The sequence below is a fragment of the Lutjanus erythropterus genome, chromosome 19, assembly GCF_056507025.1.
Source record: "Lutjanus erythropterus isolate fLutEry1 chromosome 19, fLutEry1.hap2, whole genome shotgun sequence".
Lineage (NCBI taxonomy): Eukaryota > Metazoa > Chordata > Actinopteri > Lutjaniformes > Lutjanidae > Lutjanus > Lutjanus erythropterus.
In genome coordinates, this window is record NC_139335.1 from 5,995,077 (window position 1) to 6,021,145 (window position 26,069).

A 26,069-nucleotide genomic window follows, 5' to 3' on the forward strand; every position below is an offset into this window, starting at 1 on the left:
CCTGAACTATAAACACACACAGCAGTGATACAGTATGGTGGTAGTGCTGTACATAATGCTCAGCCAGGCCTCAGCCAACAGCAGTACCAACAGAGTATCAGATTATACCTACAGAGCATCCAAAGCCAAATCATTTCACCTGATACCTGGATATCACCACACAACATTATGATGTCTGTGGCTGCTGTTGATACTGACCCGCCATTGACGTCAGAGTTGGATAACACAGTTCTATTTAAGAGAATAAAAATGTATATACAGCAGCAAAAAAAGTTCACAAAGTTCCTCTTTTGAAGCAATGTCAAGGGCTGGAAATGTACATCTGAGCATCAATCCATCCATCCAGCATGAATATTAGAGCCATAATCATATTCTGAGAGAGGGGGAGTGAGAGAGACTTTTTTTTTTTTACAGTTGGCTACATTTACAGTGATTATGATTCACTCTTATGTTCATATGTCAGGTTTTCTTTGCAGTGCAAACAGGATGTTTTGTATCCCATCTCTCGCTAATAACACATGGACTGATAAGTCATCATCATCCGGAAAAGGCTCAGTTACACCACATCCTCCAAGAGAGGTCCAGTCGCCCGCTGCCAACTCCTCGAGAGATGGAGAAATAAATGGTAACAGTGTGATCGACGGTCTTATGCAAGATCTTTAAAGATCAAGAATGAGCTCGCTGTCCTTTTATGGGCTCAGGGGTGGAAGAGAAACACAAATCTGTTAGTCACAACAAGTCGGAATGACTTCAGCGCCTGGAACAAAACAATGGCCCAATGAGCAATCACATCATGATTTACTGCAGCGTCAAAGTTCAATTTGGCTGCAGCTCCTGGTGGTCGAACATCACGTGACTGACTGACCTGGTGTGTCATGCATCTTTCACTGTGAGAAACTTAACTTATTTAAGTGTGAAGTTTTCATCAAGAAGGTACTCATGTAACCTCTAATGTCCAAATATCAGTTTCAAAGTCTTCAAGGTTCACAAACATGTCGCTCTAAAAAGTAATTCAGGGGACTTATTGCCACCACTCAGTTTAATGCAAGATTGCAACAAATTCAAATTTATTAATTTAGATAAACCTTTTAGGTTGTAGACATTATTTTGATGAGTTGAGTTGACATAATAATGTTGGTAATTGCATTAACTTCACATCGTTTTAAAGTTCAACTCAAATTTCTGTTTTCATTAATTTAGAACTAAATTGAAGTTTTAGTAACTTCATGAAACTGGCTTAATTTTTCTCCACCTTGAGTTCAGGATTTCAAGTCCATTCCCCAACTCACTAATCATGTTTTACACCATTAGGACTACATGCTAGAAGACCTGAAGAAGATCTTTTTGGGGCAACTTAATGGTGCAGCAATGCACAATGAAACAACCCAGTTGCAATAAACTAAGGCTGCACGATTTCATAAAAATTTGTGGGTAGTATGTTTAGGCTGTGGTGGTGAGGGCTGCAGGGGATGCTGCAAAAAAACCGAAGTGGCATGTGGTGGAAAAATTGAAACGGTCAACTTCTAGAGAAACGCAACCCGATGTCACACTATGGAGGCCAGTTGTGTAAGGTGGTGATCAGAATGCTCCATAGTCAGCCTGAAATATCACTGAAACTGGGCGCTATCAAGGGAGAGTTCATGGACCAAAGCTGTGTCCTCGCTTTAGTTTATTTCTTGTGTTCTGCTTGGACACCTGGATCTGGCTGCAGTTCATGCTGCAAAACAGCAACACCGACAAGCTTCTTTTGGTTTGTGTCCATTTGTTTGAGACAGCGCAAGAGATAGTTTGTGTGCAGCGGTGGTCATGGAAGGTAGAGACCGAATTAGCAGAGTGGTCAGAGATAAATGACAGAGACAGGCTAGCTGTTTCCCCCTTTTCCAGACTTTATGCTAAGCTAAGCTAACTCGGCAAGAAAATTAATAATAATTTCGTGCTCTTCCCACAAATGGTCACCTTCCAGGCTAATTGCTCTTCTCCTCAGTCCGATTTCATTACCTCGAGCTCACAAGGAAGCCTGCGAGGTCTTCCTTGTCTCTGTGCTCTCTTTGCTTTAGCCTGGTCCCTGAAATCCCTCTCCTCCCAGCATACGGTATTAATCTTAACACCCTCGCTCTCCTCTCTTTTGTGCAATGCCCTCATCTCCTTTTCTGTTTTTTTTCTCCTCTGAAAAGCGTCAGATAAAAGATCACTCCCACCACCACTGTGCCTGTATTACTGTGTGTGTGAGTGTAAGTGTGTGTGTATGTGTGTGTGAGAGAGAGAGAGAGAGAGAGAGGCCTTTCCTTGGTCAAACAAAGTACTTGTTGTTTTGAGTGGAGTGAGAACTGGCAGATGGGGAACATGCTTCTTTTTTAAACGCAAACCTAAGTTTAGTTCTAGGTCTAGAAAGGTTCTATGTCTGTAAATTTTTAGCTCACTTTTTGTACAATGAAAACTTGCAAGTGACCTATCCTGCCCTCTCCTCAGCAAAAAAGTCAGCAACATGCAGGCGACACTAAATTTTAACTTAAATAACCTCAAAATATGTTCCAAAATAAAATAAAATAAAGTAAAATCATTATTTATATTTTGCAATTAAAAAAGCAACCAGTGTGACACTAAATTCAGCGCCAAATTTGATATAATTTAAATGCAAAAACTGTGATATCAATAATGTGTATGTGAGACGTGTCTGTTCATGTCCAGATAATGATTTAAACAGAAGTTTGACTGAATTTAAATAATTCCATCAGCGTCGTCTTGTTCCTGAAAACTGCAGACCTCAGCAACACTTGAGCAGTTTGGTAGATAAGGTTATTGGGGAGAGATAACAAAGTCTTAGCACAAAGACAAACGCACTGAGAGGCATAAAAGCCAAACTCCGAGCAGCAATTTCCAATAAAGGTGAAGTGAGGTAAATGCAGTTACGTCCGGGTGGTGATGAATATGACGGCAGGAGTCCGGGCCGCTGGGGGGAAATAAGCCTGTGTGAGAGAGTGACTAATGCTGGTTTACTGTAAACACAATATCTCATGCCCACATTACAAATCTTGTGCCGTCTTGGATACTATTGGATGTCTCTCAAGTGGAAACATTACTCAGTTTACAAATTCACATGATTCCTAGGGCTTCGGACAGGCTGATCAATATTTGTGATCGTGAACCTCTCTCTCTCTCTCTCTGAGCCAAAGAGTCTGATGTCATCAAAACGTGCTGCCTGGAGCTGCTCCATCGACAGCGAACGGCACCCTGACTTTGTGGGTATTTGAGCTTTTCCTCCAAAGCTGAGCTCCATTTTAAAAGCGGGAGAGATAACGGTTAGGAATCAGAAAATGCGTGCTCACGCTGTCAAAGTCACCTTTCCCATCTCTGCCAATTACAGTAAGTTCTCTGAGGTGCAATACTGTAACTCAGCCCGGCATCACACATCAGCAGGAGAGACAAATTCCAGCACTGTGAGACAGCTGCTTTATGCCCAGGATTACAAATTGAATTGTCTGAGGCAGTATAATATATCTGAACACTAAAATGCAGAGTTATTCACTTTTATTTTATGAAGTCTCAAACCTTATTTTAAAATATACCAAATACTGTGTCATAAAGTGGAAGTGCTTTGGAAAAACAAAAATGAATAGTGACTGCTGAACGTCAGCAACACACTTGGTTCACCCTGATATTCTTACCCTAACCCTGACCAATCGCTCTTCATGCTTAAACCGAACCAACCCAACCAACGAAGGTTTTATTAATTATAAAAGAAACAAAAAGACAGAGACAAGCTTCACGAGAAATATGACAGACCGACTTATCTTCCCTTCCTTCTCTACAGAATAACCCCCTGACTACAACAGACCAATATCCAATATAGAGAAGGTCCATCTTGAGCAGATGCAAGAGGATAAAAGCTGTAAAAAGTGGCATGGTTTGACTCGGCGCATCCAAAGTGTTGATACCTACTGTATTGCCTTTATGTTTTCAACAGCATTAACCAACTAAACTAAAACATTCACATTATATATTTTTGCCCCATGCGACCTTGCAGCAGATTGTTCATGTAAAGAATATTCATGAAAGTAAATAACCACTGTTGTCTGTGCACAGAATGTGGGGAAAGCCAACGTATAGAAATCAATTTCATCTGTCATTGTTGGAATGTGCAAAGGTGTTCACGAAAGAGCTGGGTCTTCAGTCTTCTCTTAAAGACTGAGAGGGACTGAGAGGGACTCTGTTGTGGCGGTTGAATCAGGCATCTATCATTAGCAGAGCGCAGTGGGCAGAGGGAGCGTAGACCTGGATGAGGAAGTTCAGGTGTCAGGGTTCTGAATTTGATGCGGACAGCGACTGGGAGTCAGTGGAGCGATCTGAACAGCAGGGGGACGTGTGCTGTTTTTGGCTGATTGAAAACCAGACGTGCACATTCTGGATCATCTGTAGAGGTCTGCATGCGGGGAGGCCTGCCAGTAAGGAGCTGCGTCATAGTGCTCCAGATCTTTCTGGTGTTGTACAAATCTTGTTTCAGCTCAGGACAATATATGCTGGAGTCATGTTAATGTTGGTGGAACTTTACAAATCGCCACTGTATTGCAGTAGGTGCCTCACCATCCATTGCCTGGTGGGAATCTGCACTCTATGGAGTGATCTTTTCTAGTAAATAGCCATGTTAACAGCTCGTCTTTTCAGAATAAGCACAAAAATTGGAATACTGTGTGCATGTAAATACAGTCTCCTGCAGTCGTCCCTTTAATGCTGCCAAAACTCGCCAGCTCACAGCTTTGGTGGTTTAGTTTCAACACTCTTCATATAGTCGGGGTGTGTGGTCCCAAACTCCCTAAATTCTTAACGTCTCGAGAAATCGCTCTTAATACCTTTCTGTAGCTTTCTAAACGCCCCACTCTCTGGCGCCCCCACTCAGCCCCCCCCCCCCCGCCTCCTCCTTTGGACTGCCCAAGGCAGAATGATTAATTTGTGGCTATTGATTTCTCTTCCTGAGCTGAAAGTATGTGAGAGGGAGGGAGGGAGAGGGGTGAGGTAGCGTGAGAGAGGGTCAAAGAAGCAAAGGGGTGAGGAGGGAGAGACTTGGAGCGAGGAGAAAGAGAGAGGAGGAGTGGAGTGAAGTGGGTTGGGGTGGGGTGGGGTGGGGGGGGATACATCCAGTATTCAGTGTAGTGCTTCTCTGCAGTTCTTTTTTTCTAATCTTTAATGTAGGAAAAAAAAGCCAATGGTTGCAGTCTGGATGCGTCAAACCACCTCCCCTCAGTCTCTCCCTCCCTCCCTCCCTCTCTCTCTCTCTCTCTCTCTCTCTCTCTCTCTCTCTCTCTCTCTCTCTCTCCCTCTCCCTCTCTCTCTCTCTCCCTCTCGGTGGCGATTGGCAATTCACCGAGTGTCCACATGTCATCTCTTGCCCTGCTGCAGCGGCGAGCAGCGCGGCATGCTGGGAGGAGGAAAAAAAAGGGGGGAGTTTAAGGGACGGCAGCAAGGGAGGGCAGGCAAGATGGCTAGATGGATGGAGGCATGTTTTCATCCATTTCCCCGTTTCATTACATGTATGTAAATGCTGCTGGGTATGTATGCGCACATGTGTGAGTGTGTGCTCACAACCCACCCACCCTTGTTTCCCCCCTCTTCCTCCTCCTCCTCCTCCTCTCACGGCCTCATATAAGACAAACATTGTCTTGAACACAGTTTTCTCCGCGCCAATTCCTCACTGCCTCTTTTGATTCCTCTTCCCATCCTTCCCTGTGTCTTTCTCCTCAGTTAAATCCCCATGTAGCTGCTCAGAAAATTTTATATTATGGCCTCTGAAAAAAAAAGGGAAGAAGGTCGGGTTAGAGGAGCTGAGAAGCCGTGTGATCGGCACTTAATTCTATTGGGTAATCGTTTTAATTAAGCCTGTATGTGGTTAGCGTTTGCAGTGACGAGCCTGTCTCTCTGCGTACTACAAGCACATTTCTGACAGATGACGTTTGGAGACGAGTATGACCTACATTTGCTGTTTGAGAATCACACTCTCTCACACACACACACACACACACAGCTCATCTGAATCCATATAGTTAATGAGAGAAATGAAATATGAACAGTGATCAGCAAAATGTCCATTTTGTCAAGTGACCTTTCAAGGGCATACATGCAGCAGCGGTAACAGTCGGTGAAATTATTGCATATGCAACATGACGGCTGAATCAAAGGGGTGGAAACAAAGAAATCAGAGGCGAGGGGAAAAAATCCTCAAGATGAAGAGAGTCACTAAACAAGGTCACGACTTTTGCTTCATTTTGCAAAGCCGGTTATCACTAACAGTACCACCAATTACATTCCAGCCCACAGGGTTCAACAAGAAGGATTGCTGCTTGCCTGGGGCAAGTTAGATGTCATGTTGGGCAAGTAAATCTGGCAACTCACTTGCCTGACCAGGCAAATGAATTAAACTTTTAAACTATGTTAATAATTGATTAATGGTTTAATTATCTTTTCTTGTAGTACTGGCAAAAAAATGCTGTTTTCAGGCTCTGATTTATAGATTTATTTTTGACATGTTGCAGCCCTGGACTAAACATGGCAATTAACTTCTGTCTTTGTTGTTATTAGATAAACACTAATAAAAAATGTATAAAAGTGCAATTAAAAACTGACTTAAATCAAGTGAAAAAAAACATTCACACTGAACCCTGGCCTACAATCTAATTATTTGTGCTGAAATCTATTGAAAGCTACTGTGTATGTATGATGAAAGCTAGAACACCATGTAGTATCATTGTTGTTAGTATTATTCCCATCAGGGGATCATGCAATTGGTTCCAAGTGTGTGTCGAGCTATTCTCACACACCACTGGGATGATCAACCCCCAATTTTTTGTGCAAATTTCTGAGTGTATGCTGAAGGACTTCTGTGATTCACAGTTTTAGAAAAAAAAAAAAAAGGAAAAACGTTGAAAAGCGCTCTGCACCTTTAGGGGAATTTTACAAACGCAAATTTGGACTCAAGGCTGACCTCTCAAAAGACAGTTTAGGCCATAACTCAAAAAAATATGACAAAATTACACACATATCTGACAGGATAAAATGATGAGGTGATGACATTTCACATCCAAAATGTCAGCTGCTCAGCTCTCTGTCAGTCCTCTGTCCTCCTCTGTAAAAGTGAAGACGGCATATTTCTCAGTGATTAGTTCCATTTTAGTTTCTCTGGTTAGTTTCTCTCCTGTGTCAGCTTTGTTTTACTTGTTAATGTTCACTTCCAGCTAAAAGGCACTGTGTTAAGTTACTGCTGATGAAAACCCAACATTTCTGACCTAATTTCGAAGCTTTGAGATTACAAAATAACAGGGGACTTTTATTGTGAAGAATTTATAGAGAATAAAATGTTTATCCACCACTCAGACACTCGACTGAAGACAAGTGCTTATCTCTTAAATCCACGGCTTCAAGCAGGTAAAGACTCCGCTGTGCTGGACCGAAACACACCGTGTATGGATCGAAAAGGGGCAAAAGCATTGCAGAAGTTACGGATGAAGGTGACGAGCCTTCGTTGTCTCAGCCGAAAAGGGGAAAAAAATTGTCATGTCCATCACTGCCGATCAGAGCCGGAGCGGTTAAATACCTCTGCAGAGTCACTGGATCTGGGAATGAATGCTGATTGCACCCTTCCCCACTGAAGACAAAAACATATTAGTGGGAGTTTGTGGGGGTTTTGTCCACCGTTAAAGGGGGTGAGCATAAGGAACTAAAGAGTGTTATATTAACACTGATTTTGAAAGATTTCAAATGATCCTATATGTTCAACCCCTGCTTTCTGCTCATTTCCGAACAATCTCTTCAGACTGCTCTGCTAATTCTCACCATTTCAGTGTCTCAGCTGAAACTGGCATGGCGCCATCAAAAGCAGAGATGATTATATTTTGTCCAGTGATCAATGCAGACATGTGCATTGGGAGGAGAAGCCCCGTAGTCTCTTATATCGACTTTATTTCAATTCCCAGACACGCGGCCTTGAATGCTAGTTACGTTCTGACTTTGTGGCCGAGCTGCCCCGGAGCGAGTGGTATGAGGAACACTGTGGGTAAATAAAAGATTCATTTTCACAACTTGTTCATACAGTCATCCTAAAGACAGGCACAGCGCAGGCCCTTACCGTGGTGATGTCACGGCATGACACATTAAACACACACACACACAAACACAGGCTGATTACAGACACACAACTGTGAGGCTCAGGAAAACGTCACTCACTGCCACTGAGAGGAGAGAAAGAAACACAAATGTGCAGCTCACGTCTGCAAGACATCTGCAGTCACTTCCAGGTGAAAATATCTTCATGCATGTGTGTGCATGTGTGTGTTTTTCACCCGGAGCTGCCTGTGTGCATGCTGCTATGATCATGAGAGACTCCCTGTCCTGGAAAGCGATCTGAGGGAGCAAAGGGAAGCCACGCTGCTCCTCATTAAAAATTCATCCTGTTCCTTACTGCTCACAGAAGCACAGAGACATGAAGGTGAGCTCTCACATACATGCCTGCACACACACACACATACACACACACACACACACACACACACACACACACACACACACACACACATACACAGGGCAGAAAAGAGGGGGAGGAGAGAAGCAGCATGCTCTCCTGGAAATTACATCCTCCTCCTCAGTGGACTTAGCAACACCTTATCCTCGCCTACATCAGGATGTAGCGACGATAACGCCGGCAACTTCATTTTGGCAAATTCCCTGATTCGCCCTGATCTGCAGATTAACGCGGCATTGTCTTTTTATCCCAGTGAAAATCAGCAGCATCGTCAGCAGTTCGGCCTATTCTTTGTCTAAGCGTTAGAGTCACAGTACGTACCTGCACAGACATGAATAATCGAGTGTCAGCCTTTCCCAGACACCAGGTTTACATCATTTCCTGTAGGAAGCCTATTAAATCATCATCCTTCAGGTTAAACACCCAACTCACTCTATCAAGCTGCTCCGGCTGACATGTGAGTGATAGAACAAACAGCGTCTAAATCAATTTAAGTTAGGTCACATTCAACATTTGCTAAAATTAAATTGTGACTGGTCATGCAGTTCAGTTCAAAGCAAAATGAACTGAACCAAAACCTCTGCTGTGCTCACATGAACTCCGTGACGTCTTTTCCTCCTTCATACACTCTCATGTTTTGGATCGAAGTGGTTTTCAGCCGTCTCATTTGACAGATACAATCTCATTACAACTGTTTGTTTTCCCAACAGCACCATTTGCTGTGACAGTGGGGTCTGCCAGCCCTGTCGACTGCAGTAAATAGTCACTCTGGAGTGCAGTAAACATGACCATCTGAGCAGCGTCACACTGACAGGCAGCTCTGACGTCCTCACAGACAGACAGGCGGGCACAAAGGCCAGTTTGGTGCCTCCAGGGCTTCGCCATCAACATGGCTGCCAAAGGACACACCGTACCTCTGAAGACACCAACCCTTCTTCATTATTTTCATGTTTTTTTATGTGATGAAAATCAGTTTGGAGAGTGGATCAAATGAAATCAATTTGAATATCTTGGTGAAAGTAAGATAAAGGAAAAATTACAGTTGTCAGGGCATGAAACCAAACCAAAAACCAAACAAAAAAATCTTTAAATCAGAAAATTTTAACCTTAAAAACAAAAGTCATATGGAATCAGTTTGGAATTAGGTTAATTAAAGATGGAGGCCACAAGTGAGGAGGAGTAAAACACAACCTGTTACTGTCTCTGCAGTGCAAAAAAATCAATCCCATCAGATCAACAGTCTGTCTGAAATTACAACACTGTCCAGGGTCTTTGCGTTGTTGCACAGAAAACAAATCAATCATATCGGAAGTCAAATATGAAAGACATCTGATATCTAACTACACTAAAGTCTTGAAATACAGACACACACCTGTGCTTCCCTGAGCCATCTGATCCAGATCACCTTCATCCTCTCCTACCGGCTGTTGAGTGTTACTGTAGGAGGACATCATCATGTCTGCTTCCCTCCTCCTCGCCCTCTATATCTGCCCTGCGTGCTCACTTCTCCATCTGTCACGCTCAGGCTCTGCCCTGCTGGCGTTACCTCCAGCTGTCCTCCTCTGTCCTCCACCCGGCCCCAGGCGGCGACCCACAGCTCGGCTGAAGGTTCCTGCAGCCGAGCTGTGGCCCCCCAGCCTTGGTCCAGGCCTGAGACTTTGCTGTCAGCTGGCTCTCCCACTAGGTGCTAAGAGGGCTTTGGAGAGGTGGGAACATCTCTGTCTCCTCTCTGCAGCTCTGTTTGTTTGTTTATTAGCAGAAGACAACTGGTAACAAGTCCATTATGAGAACATGTAACAGCCACAATCATCTGAGTATTCACTCCATACCAAAATTATATGTTAAAGGAGAAATCTGTGATAAATTTACTGTAAATGAGTCTGATTATGAGTCCTAAGAAATTATTAATAATCTTTCAGAAGGAAAAGGAAAAGAGGGTGCCTTAGAGTTTTTTGAGTACATCAAAAAATATTTGACAAACTCAACAGCAGTGTGTCTTTACGGAAACATTGTTCTTTACCATTTTCATTGGAACTGTTTCTTTTGCAGAAAAATGGAAGAAATATTATAAATCCAAACATTTGGATGAAAAGACACACAGATGTAATCCTTACAGACTTGATATATCAATTATTCAATCATTACTGCTATCATTATTATTACGCTGTTAGCATTAGCATCATTATCAGCAGGCAGTCGTACATTTAGCTGAGGTAAAGCCACCAAACAGACTCTAACTCTGCTCCCGCTCCTTCCCCCAACTCTGAGATGATGCAGTGTGTTTGGGCTGCGTTCTGACACAAAGCAAATACGGTGTAATAGATTGCAAATGAACTGCGCCACGGACACCACCAATTAATCAAAAGGCAGATTGTCGTGCTTTCTCCGTGCCATTGCAGAAAAAAAAAAAAAAGGAGTGAATCGCACCTCCTTAAAATGAATGGATTGTATCTGCAGTTAATTATCATTTACTACATGGTCTCTTTGGGATGTTTCCACAGCTTAAGGATACGGCCGGTGAAGTGGAACGGAGAGGAGCTCTGCGGCGATGGAATCAGAGATTGGCCTGCTGGTAATTACACTTTCATTGTAAGAGGATCAATTCTATGTAATCAGACTGCAATCTCGCTGAAAATTGAGTGGTTATTCAAACCACTTTAACATGGAAACTTTACATTTTCAAAGGAGCAACATTTGCTTGACAAACAGTAGCTGAGAGCAAATACAAAAAAGCAGTTGGGGGGTCTGATGACGCTGGATGCAGACGCACATTGTCACCACTTTTGATCTTGACCTCTGACCTCTGAGCATTTTAGGAGCTTGAAAAGTGTTGGTTGTTGGTTTTTCTTAATATTGACTGATTTTCAGATTATTTTCTCAATCAATAAATGAATCTTTTTCGTTGTAAAATCTCAGAAAAATGTAAATATTTTAATATATCAGTTTCAGGCTATATGTAATATAAACTGAATATGTTTGAAAAATTACTTAAATTGTTGGTAAATTATCAAAATAGGTAGCTAATATAATTGAATATTTGACCAATATTTTCTGTCCTATATATCGCTATAAAAGCGCCAAATCTTAAGTTAATGCATTTGTATACAACAGAAAAATTAATCTCTACAAAAGATTTCAGTCAATAATGACTTCCTAAATACTGTAATACAAACATGTAATTTTAAAACTGTCATATGTACAAAAATGGCAACATTGTATTTTTTAATTAGTCCATATGATATTTTTTTAAAGTATGTTTTATTTGCAATGCCATGGAGAAGTACTACACTACCCAATCCTGAAGTGTAACAGCGACATCTCTGATTGGTGGAGCTCACTGTTACCATGGAGATGTTTACAGTACAGGCCAGCTCCTCCAGGATTTCACGGGCCTTTTTTCAGGATCGCTGCGACCTAAAATGCCTGATTTCATGGCAGCTTTTCTAGAAAACTGCGATGCATGTTGCGATGTTTTCTGGCATTTTTTAAGTGAAATTGCAGGACCAAGAGGAAATTGCAATAAAAAGTAGCATTTAATAAAAATGCACCCCGTTCTGAGTGTTCTCAGCAACCTTACCAAAAAAGGCTCAAGATTACAAAATTAACAAAACAAAATCTAACAAAATCTGCTTTATTTATAGATGAAAAAGTGGGGGATGGAAACAAAATCTTTTTGGAGCTCAGACTCTGTTAAAACAGCACAAAATAATTTTTAAAAGTCCACAGGACATTGATAAATGTCAATTACAATGACAAACCTTGTTTCCTCTTCAGTACCTGTGACAAAATAAAACAATATGAATTCAAAAAAAGAAAAAATAATAAAACACTGAGTTGGTTCATGGAGACGTTTGTGTGGAGGACGCGCAGGCAGCTACGATGATTGGTCAAATTTGTACAAAAGTTACAGAGTTTGGACAAAATTGCAAGCTCATGCAGAATTCACAGGGACAGGCTGAATTTGCACAAATTGTTGCGATTGCAACTGAAAGGTTCTGCAGCATCAATGGTAAGAGTAAATGGGAAATTCACTTATGGAACTGAACCTGTTGCAAAAGACTGTTGACTGTTGCATTCTATAGTTGAAATTCTGCCGAAATTTGACAAAACACAGCTAAGTATGCAGCATGTGTGTTTGACCCTGTTGCTAAACTGCTTTTAACTGTCACTCTCTGGTTGAGACAGAGCCACCGGTCAAGCAAACAAATGTTGTGTGTTTGATACTGAAAACATTGATTTTTGGTGGCGTGTTTCTTAAAGCTTTGCACGTCTTCGAACTGCATTTTGTCCTGTTCCACGATCCTGTTTCAAAGATACTTACGTTGAGTTAAAGGAGCAAGATGACACAGAAACGCTGGTGTTGGCAGGCAGTCAGCAGTCCTCGCCTATCGTGGCCTGGTGCCACACAGCACAGTATGCTTACACAAAGACTAACCAGGGTATGTTTTGTATTGATTTGTTCTCTGGTCATGTAGGATAAAGATAGACCCCACCCAACAGCACCAACTGCAGCTAAAAATAACACGCGTAAATCAAGGCCACACACACACAAACACACACGCAGTGATGTGTCGGGGGGTCAGAGGGGATGATTATTATGTAGTAACTGAAACGCTGCTCCTCCTTTGACGCATGTCGCATCTTTAATGCTTGTTCTTTTATTTTTATTTTTTTCTAATTTATAGCCCCGGCTGTATGGGAGGTGGGGGGGGGGGTAGTCATTTATGGGAGAGTGCCACCGAAGTTTACAGCCCCTCTCCCATCGACCAAAGCCATCTGAGCCATTAATCATACACTAAACCTATTACCATGCCATCACACCCGTCTACTGTCCATCTCATTTCAGAGACTCGGTCAGGACGGACGAACGCCGCTTCACAAGACATGACTATTAATATAAAACCGGGGAATCATAATGGTGTCTCTCCTTCCAAGTGTGTACTTCAAACCTCCATTGTCCTCTCAAGTTTGATATAATTCAGGAAAATAATGATTTTTTTTTTCTTTTTTTAGTTGAGGGTATAAAATGATCCACATGTCAATTGCTAATACTATTAATGAACGAATGCATTTGGGCATTCTTCTTCAACAATCCAGTTTTTCTGGCTTTGTAAGGAGTAATGTAATATAAATGCAATATAAGGATAATGATGTAATATAATTTATTCTTACATAATTTCATCAATTTCCATAATATAAAAATCACTGCATGATCCAAATCCCATTCATTTTCAAGATGATGACAAGATTTAATTGAATTACTGTGTTTGTTGGCTGCACAAAAAAATCCCACAGTGGTCATTTTAAACCTACATCAGTCTTTACTTTGAGTCCACTGTAAACAGTACATGTACCAGGATGTGAATCAAGATTAAAAAAAATATAATGTTATTACTATTATTACTTATTTTAAGCCATGCTTGCAACATGGCTCTAGGATGAACAATGTTGTTCTGTCCAGACTAACATATCCCGAAAACTATTGGATTGACTGCCATGAAATTTTACACAGACAGAACAGTGGAACAATTAAAGCAGGGGCACACAATAAATAGGTTTATTTCTCTTTTATGTAATGACTTGTGTCTTGTTTAATAAGAAAAGATACAGAGAATTTAAAGGGAAAGGTTTTCAAACACACAATATCTAAGTTATACTACTAAGGATCTCTCTGATATCAAAACAATTAAAAAAAACAGCTGTCCATATATGCATCTAATTGGGAATATATTCAGGGCACACAGTCTCCACGCTCATATTTTGGTTCATGTATGTGCAGCCACACAAGTGCATGGCTTTTTAAAGTCGAGTACTGTGTTTAAAATTTATAATAATGATGTAATGTTTTACTCTTACGCTTATTCTGAAACCATTGTAAGCAGTAAATGTACCGAGAAAATGTGAATCAACATGAAAATACAGATATCATTACTATCATTGTCCATTTACAACTTTTCACAGCTGTCTAGCCCCTTCATCAGGGACCACACTGGGACCGTAACACCTCATATTTTTCATTGCTGTTGCTGGCCCATACCGTAGATACTAGTGCACCCTTGGGCTGCACAATATGATTTTTTTTTTTTTAAATGCCACATTGTGATTATTTTGACTCAAATTGTAATGGCAAAATGTGATATGATTAGTGGGAATGATAATTTTTTTTGGTTCTGTGATTTGGATATTGCACTTGATCATATTCCAATTTTGATAATATTGCGATTAGTTGTGCAGCCCAGCTTATATCAGATGCACCCCAGTCATTTTGTTCTGGCCAGTTTTTCACACCAAGTGTGAGGCAGATTTAAAATGGCTGCCTCATACTAAGATCAGTTGAATAACTGAAAAATAATGAAACAACATTAAAAACAACCGTTGAAATCACAATCACAGTGTAGAAATGTAACATACCTCAGGCCTGTTTAGGTTCGACAACAGTGCTGTTATGGTGTAGCACAATAAACAGACCTGAGGCTGCACTCGAACACAATCAATGAACTCTGCACTGATACCCGGGTACCAGAGTCTGTTGATGCACATCGCTGTAACTGAAGAATTATAACAAATGGCAACACAACCGAAGGCCACAGTCCTGCACTGTTCTTCGACTGTCTCCAGCCTCAGCCTAATCCGGTAATGTCTGGCCTGTAATTTGGCCTTAGTGGGCAATAGAGAGGGCAAGGTGGAGACCAATAAAACAGTTGTGTTCGGCAGTGACTGTCTGCAGTCTCAGCGGAGCTCCAATGAAAGGCAGGCGAGGGCAAAATGAATCCCATCCATCGCCGGCTGCAGGGCAGGGTGACAGTGCAGTGCAATAGAGCTCGGTCACTTTACAGAAGCTGCTATCAGCTGAGGGGAGAGGCAGCCCAGAGTAGCGATACCATCCTGACAGAGGAGGGAAGGCTCAGTTTATGTGCTTCAACAAGTGGCTGCGAGGCCCTGAATACACTTTTCCATCCACGCTGCTCTCAACTTGTGACTAACTGTAATCCGGCCCATGCAGCTGTGTGTACAGTGGATCGGTGTCATAATACAGTGTAATGCCACTTTAGGGCCGAGACATTAGCCTGGGTGGGCATACTCCAGCTGGGTAATCCTTATCTGATTGGACTATGAGACTAATCCCGCTCCTCACTGCCGCTCCGCTCTGCTATCTGCTTTTATCTCAGGCCTGCCTCTCATCCTGCCTCTCTGCTGTACACACACACACACACACACACACACACACACAAGACACAAACATCACCATTCAGACATGTTTAAGTACACAAAAGCACGTATGCACACACACACACAATATACTCCCACATGTGTTTTCCAATGCATGAATGTACACTACATTGATGCTCCCACGCTCTTATACATTAAATCATGAGGCAGTATGTGTGAACTGTGATCTGTGGTGATTGACAGGAGCTGTGGGAGGCCATACTGAAGTGGTAGCCATTTTAGCTAAAAAAGGAAAACACGATTTTCTAAATAATCGCTGTTGGGTGAAGAACACTTCAGTGTATGATGGTGCATGTGAAAAGAAAGAAAAGAGTTCTCATGGCTACGACTCAAAATTAAAGGCAATAAAGTATAGTGTTTGGTTGATATGGACAAAGCAAATATTCTTCCTCCAGTTGATAGGCAGGCATCTCTACACAGCGCTCAGCACTGGGAAAAGGTCTGACTCCACACATAACCACTCTGAAAAAGGCAATCCTGCCAGAAAGTTGTGATGTTGCAATCACAACTATTAATGCCAATTCAACCAATCCCAATGAATTCTGCACAGCTTTGCAAGTTTGTCCAGTCACAGCAACCTTTTCTGCAAATTTGACAAATTGTTGTTATTTCTCACGAGTTCCACCAATCATAACAGCCCCCCATGCATGCATGTATGTCTCAATGAACTGACTCAGAAATTTATTTACTATTTTTTATTATTATTTTGTCATTGGTACTGAAAAAAACACAAGGTTTGTTATTGTTCAAAAGCTTTTACTGCTTTGTTAATACCTCCCAGGTAAACTTCTTCACTTACAAATAAAGCATATTTTGTAGTAATTTTTGCAATCCTAAGCATTTGGGAAGGTTACTTAAAACACTCAGGACAGAGTGCAGTTTTATTATTCCTGCAAAAAAAAAGTTCCCTTTGATTTGTAATGAATTATACAAAAAACACTTCCTCGTAACAACGCCTGAAAACATCACAACATGCATCACATTTTTTTTTAGAAAAGCTGTCATGGAATCAGGCATTTTAGGCCACAACAATCCCCCCAAAAAAGCCCTCATCTTGGGCAATGCGAAGCCCAGGATGCAGCAGTGGTGCCGTAGAGACACTCATGTCTCTATAGCAACATCATCAGGTCAAAATTTTAGCTTGGTTTATGACCAAATACCTGACAAAGTAATGACACTCCCAGCAGCCTCAGCTTTGCATCTAGTGCTAATTATTTATTAGCATCCTAACAGACTAAACTAAGATGGTAAACTTACTTGCAAAACATCAGCATGTTAGCATTGTCACTGTTAACATTTTAGCATGCAGATGTTAGCATTCAGCTCAAAGCATTAATGTACAGAACAGCTTCACAGAGCTGCTAGCATGGCTGTTGACTTGTTTAAGTGTAAATGCAGAAAATGAGCTGTTCTATTTACTGTTCTACCAGAGTTACTACAGGAAACTGTGATGGGTATTTTTCATACTTTTCTAACATTTTACAGATTAAATTATTAATCAAGAAAAAAATGAACAGCACATTAAAAAAAGGTAAAGGGCAACTTTACTGTCACATATACATTTATACAATGTACTGTGAGATTTAGCCTCTGCATTTAATCCATCCTAGTGTTAGGAGCAGTGGGGGACTTAGCATACATGTTAAGCCCTCAAATAATAAAAAAAATAAATTATTGCAAAATAGGTATCAGCAATGCAGGAAATTGCATGGAACATACTGCAGTTCAGGTCTTTTTGATTTTAGAGATATAAGAACTAGCACATTGACTTATGAACCACCATGGCCCCCCTCCTTCATCCACCATTTCTCTCCCACGCCTCCTCCTCGACTCTCTCTCTGTGGAGCCTGAGGGCGGCGCTGTAATGAAGATGAATGTCTCAGATTAGCACCAAACACGGAGCGCTACACCTGGCTGAGAGCACAGAGGGGCACAGCGGCTCCACTTAAAGACGTCCCAGATAGGACGGAGGAGCCGCGGCCTCCAGGGCCCAATTCATCAGCAACACACATGTTTACTGTGTGCACAGCTCATGCCTCAGCAGCTGAACCGCGCTCTGCACCCACACTGTCTGCAGACACATCTGTCTGTGCAACCACAATCACTGAACTTTTTATACTGTCTCAAGACTGTAAGTCTGACCTGCACACTTACAAAAAACTTTACAATATTAACAGCAGACCGCCAATATGTGCAGATTTTACCTCCAAACACTGAAATAGACTTCTACACACACAATGGTTTGCACGCAGCTCTTGCACTAAACTTAATTAGCATTGTAGCGTAGTGAATCGGCATCTGAGCCATTGACATATGAAGATGGACGCCGCAGCTCCACTTCCTCCCACTGTACAAATCTGTGCTGCAGTGATCGGGGTTGGAACCATGTATTCCTGCCTACATGGCTGGCTGAGTCAATCGCGAGCAGACCGCAGCTGTCAATCCTGATGTGAAATCCCCTTCTTACAGCATCAAATAACTAATTAAAACCAGACCAATCAGAAAAATTAACACTCGAGCAAACATCAGCCTGATAAGAACCACCAAAAATGCCAGAAACCATCTTTTGGAAATAATTTATTTGACATGTATTTCATTTTTTAGTTTGGCCCACATCCTATCTATTAATAATGAGGAAGCAGGATATGTGACCTATACTGCAGCCAGCCACCAGGGGACACTCAAGATGCTTTTGCTGCACTTTTGGGGAGCTCTCACCTTCTCTAATTTTTTAAAATCATTAAAAATTATGCTGATGTTGTTGTGAACGATATGATATGGTACAATAAGGAGGAAAATGCTGCATGTTAGAGCCAAACTGTGGTACTTATAGTTATAGTACACTAAAACTTTATACTTATAGTATATGATGCTTTGCTGTCGATTAAACTAGCCGACAGTCCAATGCTTATTTTGGATAAATAATCATCAGTAATGTGGATATAATGACTGTGGGCAAAGGCGAAGACAGCGAGAACAGTTTGGTAAGTTCAGAAAATTACATCACTTTACTGTAATGCAGCCTTTAAAACTAGAAAAAGACAGCACTTTTGTCAAATCACGATATAACTATATCATATATATATTTGACTTCATTTCGTTCCCCCCTACACAAACACACACTTCTGAAACCAAACCTACGCTCTTCCAGATACACAATCCTTTCTTCTAGCGGGAGTGAGATTATTTTTCTCTGTGTTTCTCTGACAAGCGGTGAGTGAAGCAGAGGTCGAGGTGTTGAAGCAGCACCCAGTGTGGGTATTCCCATTTTGCTTTTTCACAGGTTCTCCTCTCCAGTAGCTGGTTATACAAACACAAACCGTCGCCCACCTGTGTCCACTCTGTGAGCAGGATGTGTGGGCCCGCGCTGCCAAACACACAGTCTGTGTTCTCTGCTGCGATAAGGACACAGCGACTACTTCGACCATTTGCAGCCTCAGTCGCTGCCTGATCGCCAGCATGACTTCATTTAAGAAGAGCTGGGGGAAAGATGAATACTAGTCATCTTGGCACTTTGAATTAATTGCGCTGAGCTGCAAACTGAAGCCTAATTAACATCTGAAATGTTAAACTTGATATCACTGCTCCTGATTATCTGTGCTGAAACAAGGCTGGGTTTGCAGCCTGCTTATCTCTGCCTCTCTCCAGCTGCATCCGCTCTGTACTATTTCTCAAATTCCCCCCGATTTTTGGTTTAAAATGTGCAAACTACCTATAATTAAATGTACTCGCTTTTTAAGACCCAATTTCCTGAGCAGGAAGTCATTTGAATTAGAATTGAAATGAATCTGACCCCGGTAAGTAAATACACTGGCCCCCTTTTTCCACTCCCTTGCCTCCTCTGGGCCGGGGATCATTCATGAATCACAAATGACAACTCTGGGTTTATTTCCTGCCATTTTGATCTCGCATTCAAAGGGAGAAGCTCATTGTGCCGATACAAAAGCAACATACACACGCACCGAGCCAAGAGTGTGATGTTCTGATCTCGTCTTGACTCGGCGCCGTTTTGTTTGCCAATTAAATAATGGCCTGGCAGGGATAAAGGCCAGTCACTGTCACAATTACACTCCAACTGTGATTAATCCTATGTGCATTAAGGTAATCATTGTAGGAACAGTTAATACACCGCAGCACTGTATCAGCAGTCAGCGTTGTCTCTTTTATCTACCGAGGCGAGGTTGCCTGAGCTCTCTTCCCAGAAACTCTTTGTGACACCTTCACAAACTTACAAAAACACTCACTTCTGGAGTCGTACCGGTGAACCAGTGAAACCACAGTTTTCTGTTGTTGACACCTGAGCAGCTTCTCGGGAACAGCTGAGGTGTAAACGCTGTGATCTGAAGTCGAGGTGAATAGTACACAAAAGAAACTTTAGCGGTGCTAAGGTGATATTTCAGTGTTCAATGTTAATGGATTTTCTTTTTAATTTAACTGGTCGACATATTTAATTTACGGCTGCAAATGTCAGAAAGTAGTGAAAAAATGTCAAGTCTAAGGTGATTTCTTTTAAACCCAAAGATATTCAGTTTAAGATGATAATCTCCATATTCGGGAGGCTGAAAACAACATTTTCTGCCATTTTGCATGAAACATTACTTGCTCATCAAAACAATTTCACAGTTTAATTCTTTTGTTATCACTTGCCTTGTTGGGAGAAGTGAGTTGCTAGATATACTAGCCCAACATGCCATTTCACTTGCCCCGACAAGCGGGCAATTCTTATTGTCGAGCCCCGCATTTGAATTTCAGCTTGGTATGAGCATTTTTTTTCTCTCACTTAACAAATAAGTGAATAACCTGCAATACAGCTTTTTGAAAAATGCTAAGTACTCTATCAAGAGCCAGTGGAAATGTGGCAGCCTTCATGGAAGAGGACACAAACCCTCTGGAGGGTATTTTCAGGTGATTATAGATGGATGAAAACATACGTTCACACAAGAGAGTCAGGTGATGTTACTCGAGTTACAACAACTTGTTAGGCTACTGTAGGTGCAATAAAAGCTTCCCAACAAGAGTAATTTATTAATGCTGTCCATCTAAAACTAAAGACAGATGTCCAGATGAGCCCCAGCTAGACAGTTACCCAGCTTCTCCCCATCAAAATTTTACATAATCATTTAAAGTGTCTGTGTGCAATAAGTTGAAATTTTCCAGCTGGCCACCATCAGCCCGCCGCCTCACTAACACCGCTAGCTAACAACTTTGGGTTCACTGTCTTGCTCAAGCATCAAAATGCCGACCCTGTGATTCGTGGACGACCTGATCCTTCTGCTGAGTTGGTGTCTAAGAGCTTTGTCTGCATAAATCAAAGAACTGACCAAAGTAAACTGGACTAAGAATCTGACCAAGCATTCAAAGCTAACTGTCCACCTGACGAATGTGAGTACCATGTTTACTATTGTTTTTTTCAAGCTCTGTTTTTGTTCTCCACCAACTCCTGAGAAAAATACCTGCTCTTTAGCTACTAAATGCTCAATTATGTTCAACCACTAGTTGCTAACTGTCTGTGTGGGTACAGCTGTTTTTTAGAGTGTTTTTTTCTGCCTGCTGCGGCTGAAAACGATGCCACAAGAGCAGAGAGACCGAACCAAATTAGTAAAGTTGTGGCCAGACGATAACTGATGATCTGAAACTGACAGAAGTTCTGTAAAATCAGCTGATAATTCTCATATTCACAGTCTCATTGTCACTTGATACATTGCTATTATAAAATATTGATTGTAGATGCTTTAAATTGTTACTTCAAACCAGGTTGAAGCTTTGAAGGTGTACAGAGTCTAGCTGACTATCACAGGAGCCACAGGAGCATGAAGTCAGACGCCGCGGCCTTTCAGGATCTCACAGCCAAAGACGATGAGCAGATTTGTAACGCTCTGCGCCCTCACAAGGTTACAGTGTCAGCGTCAGCACCCAGTGCCTCCACTGGAACATGACAGGAGGCGCGCCACCTCCGTCTGACGGGGCAGACGCAGGAGAGGTCGTCTCAAAACCTGTGCACAGGACGTGAGGCTGTTTGACATCTCAAAGAGGCCGGGTCAAAGGTCACATGGCGAGCGGCATGCAGCCCCGCCATTATCAATGCTGTCATTCAGGTCATCTGCTACCGTGACTTTAATTTCAGGGCTTTATTATGAAAATAAACACTGTTTAAACTGCCGGCCCTGTGTCACGGCCTCTTTAAGTGGACAGAACCCCTGCAGCGTCCCTTAATTAGGGTTAGACCACTGTATTGGTTTGCCAATATATCAGGCTGATATATGACGAAGGCTCCTCCCTAACTACAGCTCCTGAATATGTTATTATTTCATTATTTAAACTCTAATGTCTGACTAGAGGAACTGTTCCAGGGTGGTGTGGGAGGCTTTTATGCAACAGCTTCAGGCTGCAACCAGAAACCTGCTTCACCCTGCCTGCAGGAACTGAACACCCAAAAAGAACTATATCAGTCTGGAGAGTTTTAGTCCTGATGGTCCATATCCAAGTTGTTGTTTCTGCAGCAGTCTCTACCAGCGTGTGTCATTTCATCTGACAGGTTATTTATCTTTGTGAGATTGTTTCATTACAGACGCAATTTTGAGAAAAGGTTTGAGGAAAAAACAGACAAGAACATTAAACACGGCAGCAGAATTAGGATTTTTCTCCTCTCATATTAGTTGAATAAACTTGTGACCCCTCACGATTTTTCTTGCAGCCCCTTGAGGGGGGTCCCAAAACATAAACCTGCTTCACCCTGCCCGCAGAAGCTCAACACCCTAAAATAATTGTATTAGTCTTGATTTAAAGGGACAGTTCACCATGCACCATAGATATTTATCCATCCAGATTGTTTTGGTGTGAGTTTATGAGTTTTGGAGATGTCTATCATCTCTCTAAAATAATGGAACTAACTGGCACTCAGCTTTTTGTGCTCAAAGAACCAAAAACAAATTACATTTGTTAGTGAAGATAATTTTTCTTTCTACTAAACTATCACAGATGTGTGCATCCACTCATGTACAAGAGGCTCTTGTTCGTGACAGTGCAGGATGTAAACATTGATGGCGTCCTCCTCAGCTTAGTTAGACGCATAGATATCTCCAAAACTTGGCAACTCATGCCAAAACCATCTAGATGGATAGAGAGTTTAAGTGTAGAGTTTTTGTCTTTCTCACCTTGCAACCTTTTAAATTGCAGCAACCTTATCACATGTTGCAAACAAGAAAGTGACTTGTCTTTGTCAGATTGTTTAATTACAGACAGGAAGAAGTAACTGGCCAGTATTGTAAATAAAAATGGAAATTATAGAAATGTTAGAACAAGAACTGGCAGAATTAGGATTTTCTGTCCATTTAAGAACCTCACACCCCCTAAGATATATCTTTTAACCCCTTCGGTCATATCCCAAAACAGACACTTGTGTATTTCTTGGACTTCAGGTGTATGAACGCAGTCATTACTGGCCTTCGAACACCATTTTCAGTCAAAACCTGCTGTGCATCTCATGTGGTGAAACAGGTATGCTTACACAAGTGACATGGAAGGAAAAACAGCCTCCAATAATGATAAAAAAAAATGCATGTGATGGCTTGCCTGAAGGCACTGACAGCTGTCAACCATGTTGGGAAAGTTTGTTGAGCAGCAGAGCAGCTTACCTTCCAAGCAGCACGTCCTCCACAGGCCCGAGTGGGTCATCACCTCCTCGTTCTTCTTGCTGGTCTCGTTCTCGCTCATGGACTTGGTCTTGCAGACACCACGGGAGTACAGCCAGTAGTCCGTGCCGACCGCGATGGTCATGAGGCTGAAGGCCGCGAAGGCACCCACCGTGGTCAGCAGCATCTGGACTCCGCGGTCGAACAGACCCATGTTTCCGCATTCCATGAAAGGGGGACCCCCTTTCCTCTTGATGTACAGGAAGTAAATATTTGAAAATTTACGGGACCAAACCAAACCGAAAAAACGGGATATACTCGAGCGGAAGGAGAGGGAAGAAGGAGGAGGAGGATGCGGTAGGAACCTTATGGTTGCGTTTGGGTGAGGACCACAACAAGAGAAAAATGGAGGATGGCAGGAGGTTTTTGGGGGGTTGGAAGAGAGGAAGAGGCAGCGATGTCTCTCCTCTCTGTTTGTTCTTACTTTTGTACCCAAAAAGATTAAAAAATCAGGTGTGCAGAGGATGACAGACTTTTCAGCCCTTCAGCAGGCCTCCAGCTGCAGATGTAGCAGCAAAAAAGCTACAAATACTGAGCTATAAAGGATTAATTATGTCCTAAAGCCTAGAGTGCCACTACTACTACAGAGCCGAGCCTAAAAACGGAAGTGAGATGAACCAGACTGAGGTTTATTCTCACTGGCCTGCACAAGACGAGAAGAGGAACCTGTTTTCTTGACGTGTAAAGGTTACAGCTGAGCACAGAGCTGAATTAACATGAGCTCAAATGGAGCACAGAGATGGTTGAGGGGGGGCGGTGTTGGAGTAATGGCAGGCTTACAGTACAACAGTTCAATATGTCTGTTACAGTGAGTTACAGTTACTTTAGTCAGAGGTTATAACATTGCGTTTACTAGTAAGAATTCAGAATTATAACTATACCCTAAAGTCTATTATTATTAATATTATTGTTCTATTGTGTTTTGTTAGTCAAAAAGGGAAAAAGCAAGGAGATAATAAACTGGAGAGGAAAACGAAGGACAGCAGGGAAATCTATCATACTAGAGAGTAAACAAATGGACGAATTCAAGTCCTAAAGCAATTCTCTGGCTGTTTTATAACGACCTATTGTGGGGTTAAAAGAAAATATCACGCTGTCTTCCCACAAATCAACCCTGCTGCACACGATGGAATGAGGAAATCAAGGCTCAACAAATAAATTAATTAATTAGCGGGTTTTAAAAACACACACACACATAGAAACCGATAAAAACCTAAAAAAGAAAACCGAAATTAACCGCGTTGATTTTCCTTTTTCCTAAAATTTTGATCCCCAGTTTCCATATGTAGCCCTATAGCTCTGGGAAGGTTTCCGCCGAAAATGGGGGTCTGCGGTCAGAGGAGGTTCGGTCGTCGACGATCCGGAGAGAGCGGGGAGCATCCAGCAAGGCAAGCCGACCATCACTCGACATAGAGCCGGCAGGAGGAGGACAAGGAGTCGGTGTGGGCGCCGCCGCAGCCGAGGATGCTTCTTCTTCTTCTTCTTGTTCCGTGGATGGAGGAGGATGCTGCCGCCGCGGCTCCTGCTGATGCTGATGCTGATGCTGCTTGAATATCCAAATTCACCGTGGCAGTATCACACCCAGGACGGTCCCGTTTGTATAGCCCTTGCGCCATGTAATAGGAAGAAAAATAAATTCTGATGAATGTTGCAATCCCCCCTTGTTTTCCCCTCCTCCTCCTCTCTTCTTCTTCTTCTTCTTCTTCTTCTTCTTCTGTCTCTCCGTGCGCGCTCGGATGCAGGTTTGGCCGCTTGCAGGAGGAAAATATATATATATATTACACAATCAGGACTTGCACAGATCCACAGACAGAGCTGGTGTTGTCACGATGTCAGTGTCAGCGGCGGTACACATTCAGTACATTCAGGTCGGCCTCTCTCCCCCCCTCCGATTCACTCGGATGATGATGAGTAATGTTAAAGAAGCTGCAGTTCTTCTTCTTCTCCTCCTTTTCTGGTTTTTAGAAGGCCCACGGTGTATGTATGCACGCGTGTGTGTGCGTGTGTGTGTGTGTGTGTGTGTGTGAGCGTGTGTGCGCTCCGTGCTGCAGCAATGGAGGCTCGTTGCTGGAAAGATATTAAAGATTTTTTAATTCCGTTTCTGTGAGTGGAGGGGGCGGAAGGAGGGGGTGTTTCGATGGTGGACACTGTCTCTGTCTCTCTGTGTGTCTTTTGCAAAGGTAAATGCAGGATTACTGAATTGCATTCGTGCACACAGGCTGAGATTTATGCATTCGTGGCTTATTATTATTGTCCGATCCAATTGTTGCAGCGCTCCCTCACGCATGTACCCGCCACTCTTCCCTGAAGTAATCTCACTAAATGTCCGACCTGCGGCTTCACTTCATCTCCTGTCTTTAATAAACTGCGATTTTTTTTTTTTATTCTGCAGCAGCAGCAGCTCACAGCTTTACAGGCAGAGACACGGACTCATCCTCTGATTAGGTGATTCTCCATGAATGACAAACAGCAGCGAGGATGAGGCTGCAGTCTGGTGGTGGTGATTCATGTTGACGGTTTGAATGTGTGAACTCAATGTTGAATTAATCATTTTTATGAAATAAAATAAAATAAAACCGACTAATTAGTGTGCAGCATTAGCACAGAGATTATGTGTGTGGTGCTGGAAGATGAGCTCCGTC

At 42.2% G+C, this 26,069-nt stretch overlaps 1 protein-coding gene across 1 annotated transcript in view; it reads right to left on the bottom strand.

Moving 5' to 3' along the window:
* cacng2a (calcium channel, voltage-dependent, gamma subunit 2a) overlaps nt 1-25,450 on the bottom strand; it is an 84,187-nt gene extending 58,737 nt beyond the window's left edge. Inside the window, exon 1 of the mRNA XM_084744753.1 lies at nt 23,371-25,450. Coding sequence (XP_084600879.1) covers nt 23,371-23,596 — 226 coding nt within the window. The 5' untranslated portion in view covers nt 23,597-25,450. The remainder of the gene's footprint in view (nt 1-23,370) is intronic.
* Nucleotides 25,451-26,069: the final 619 nt, after the last annotated feature.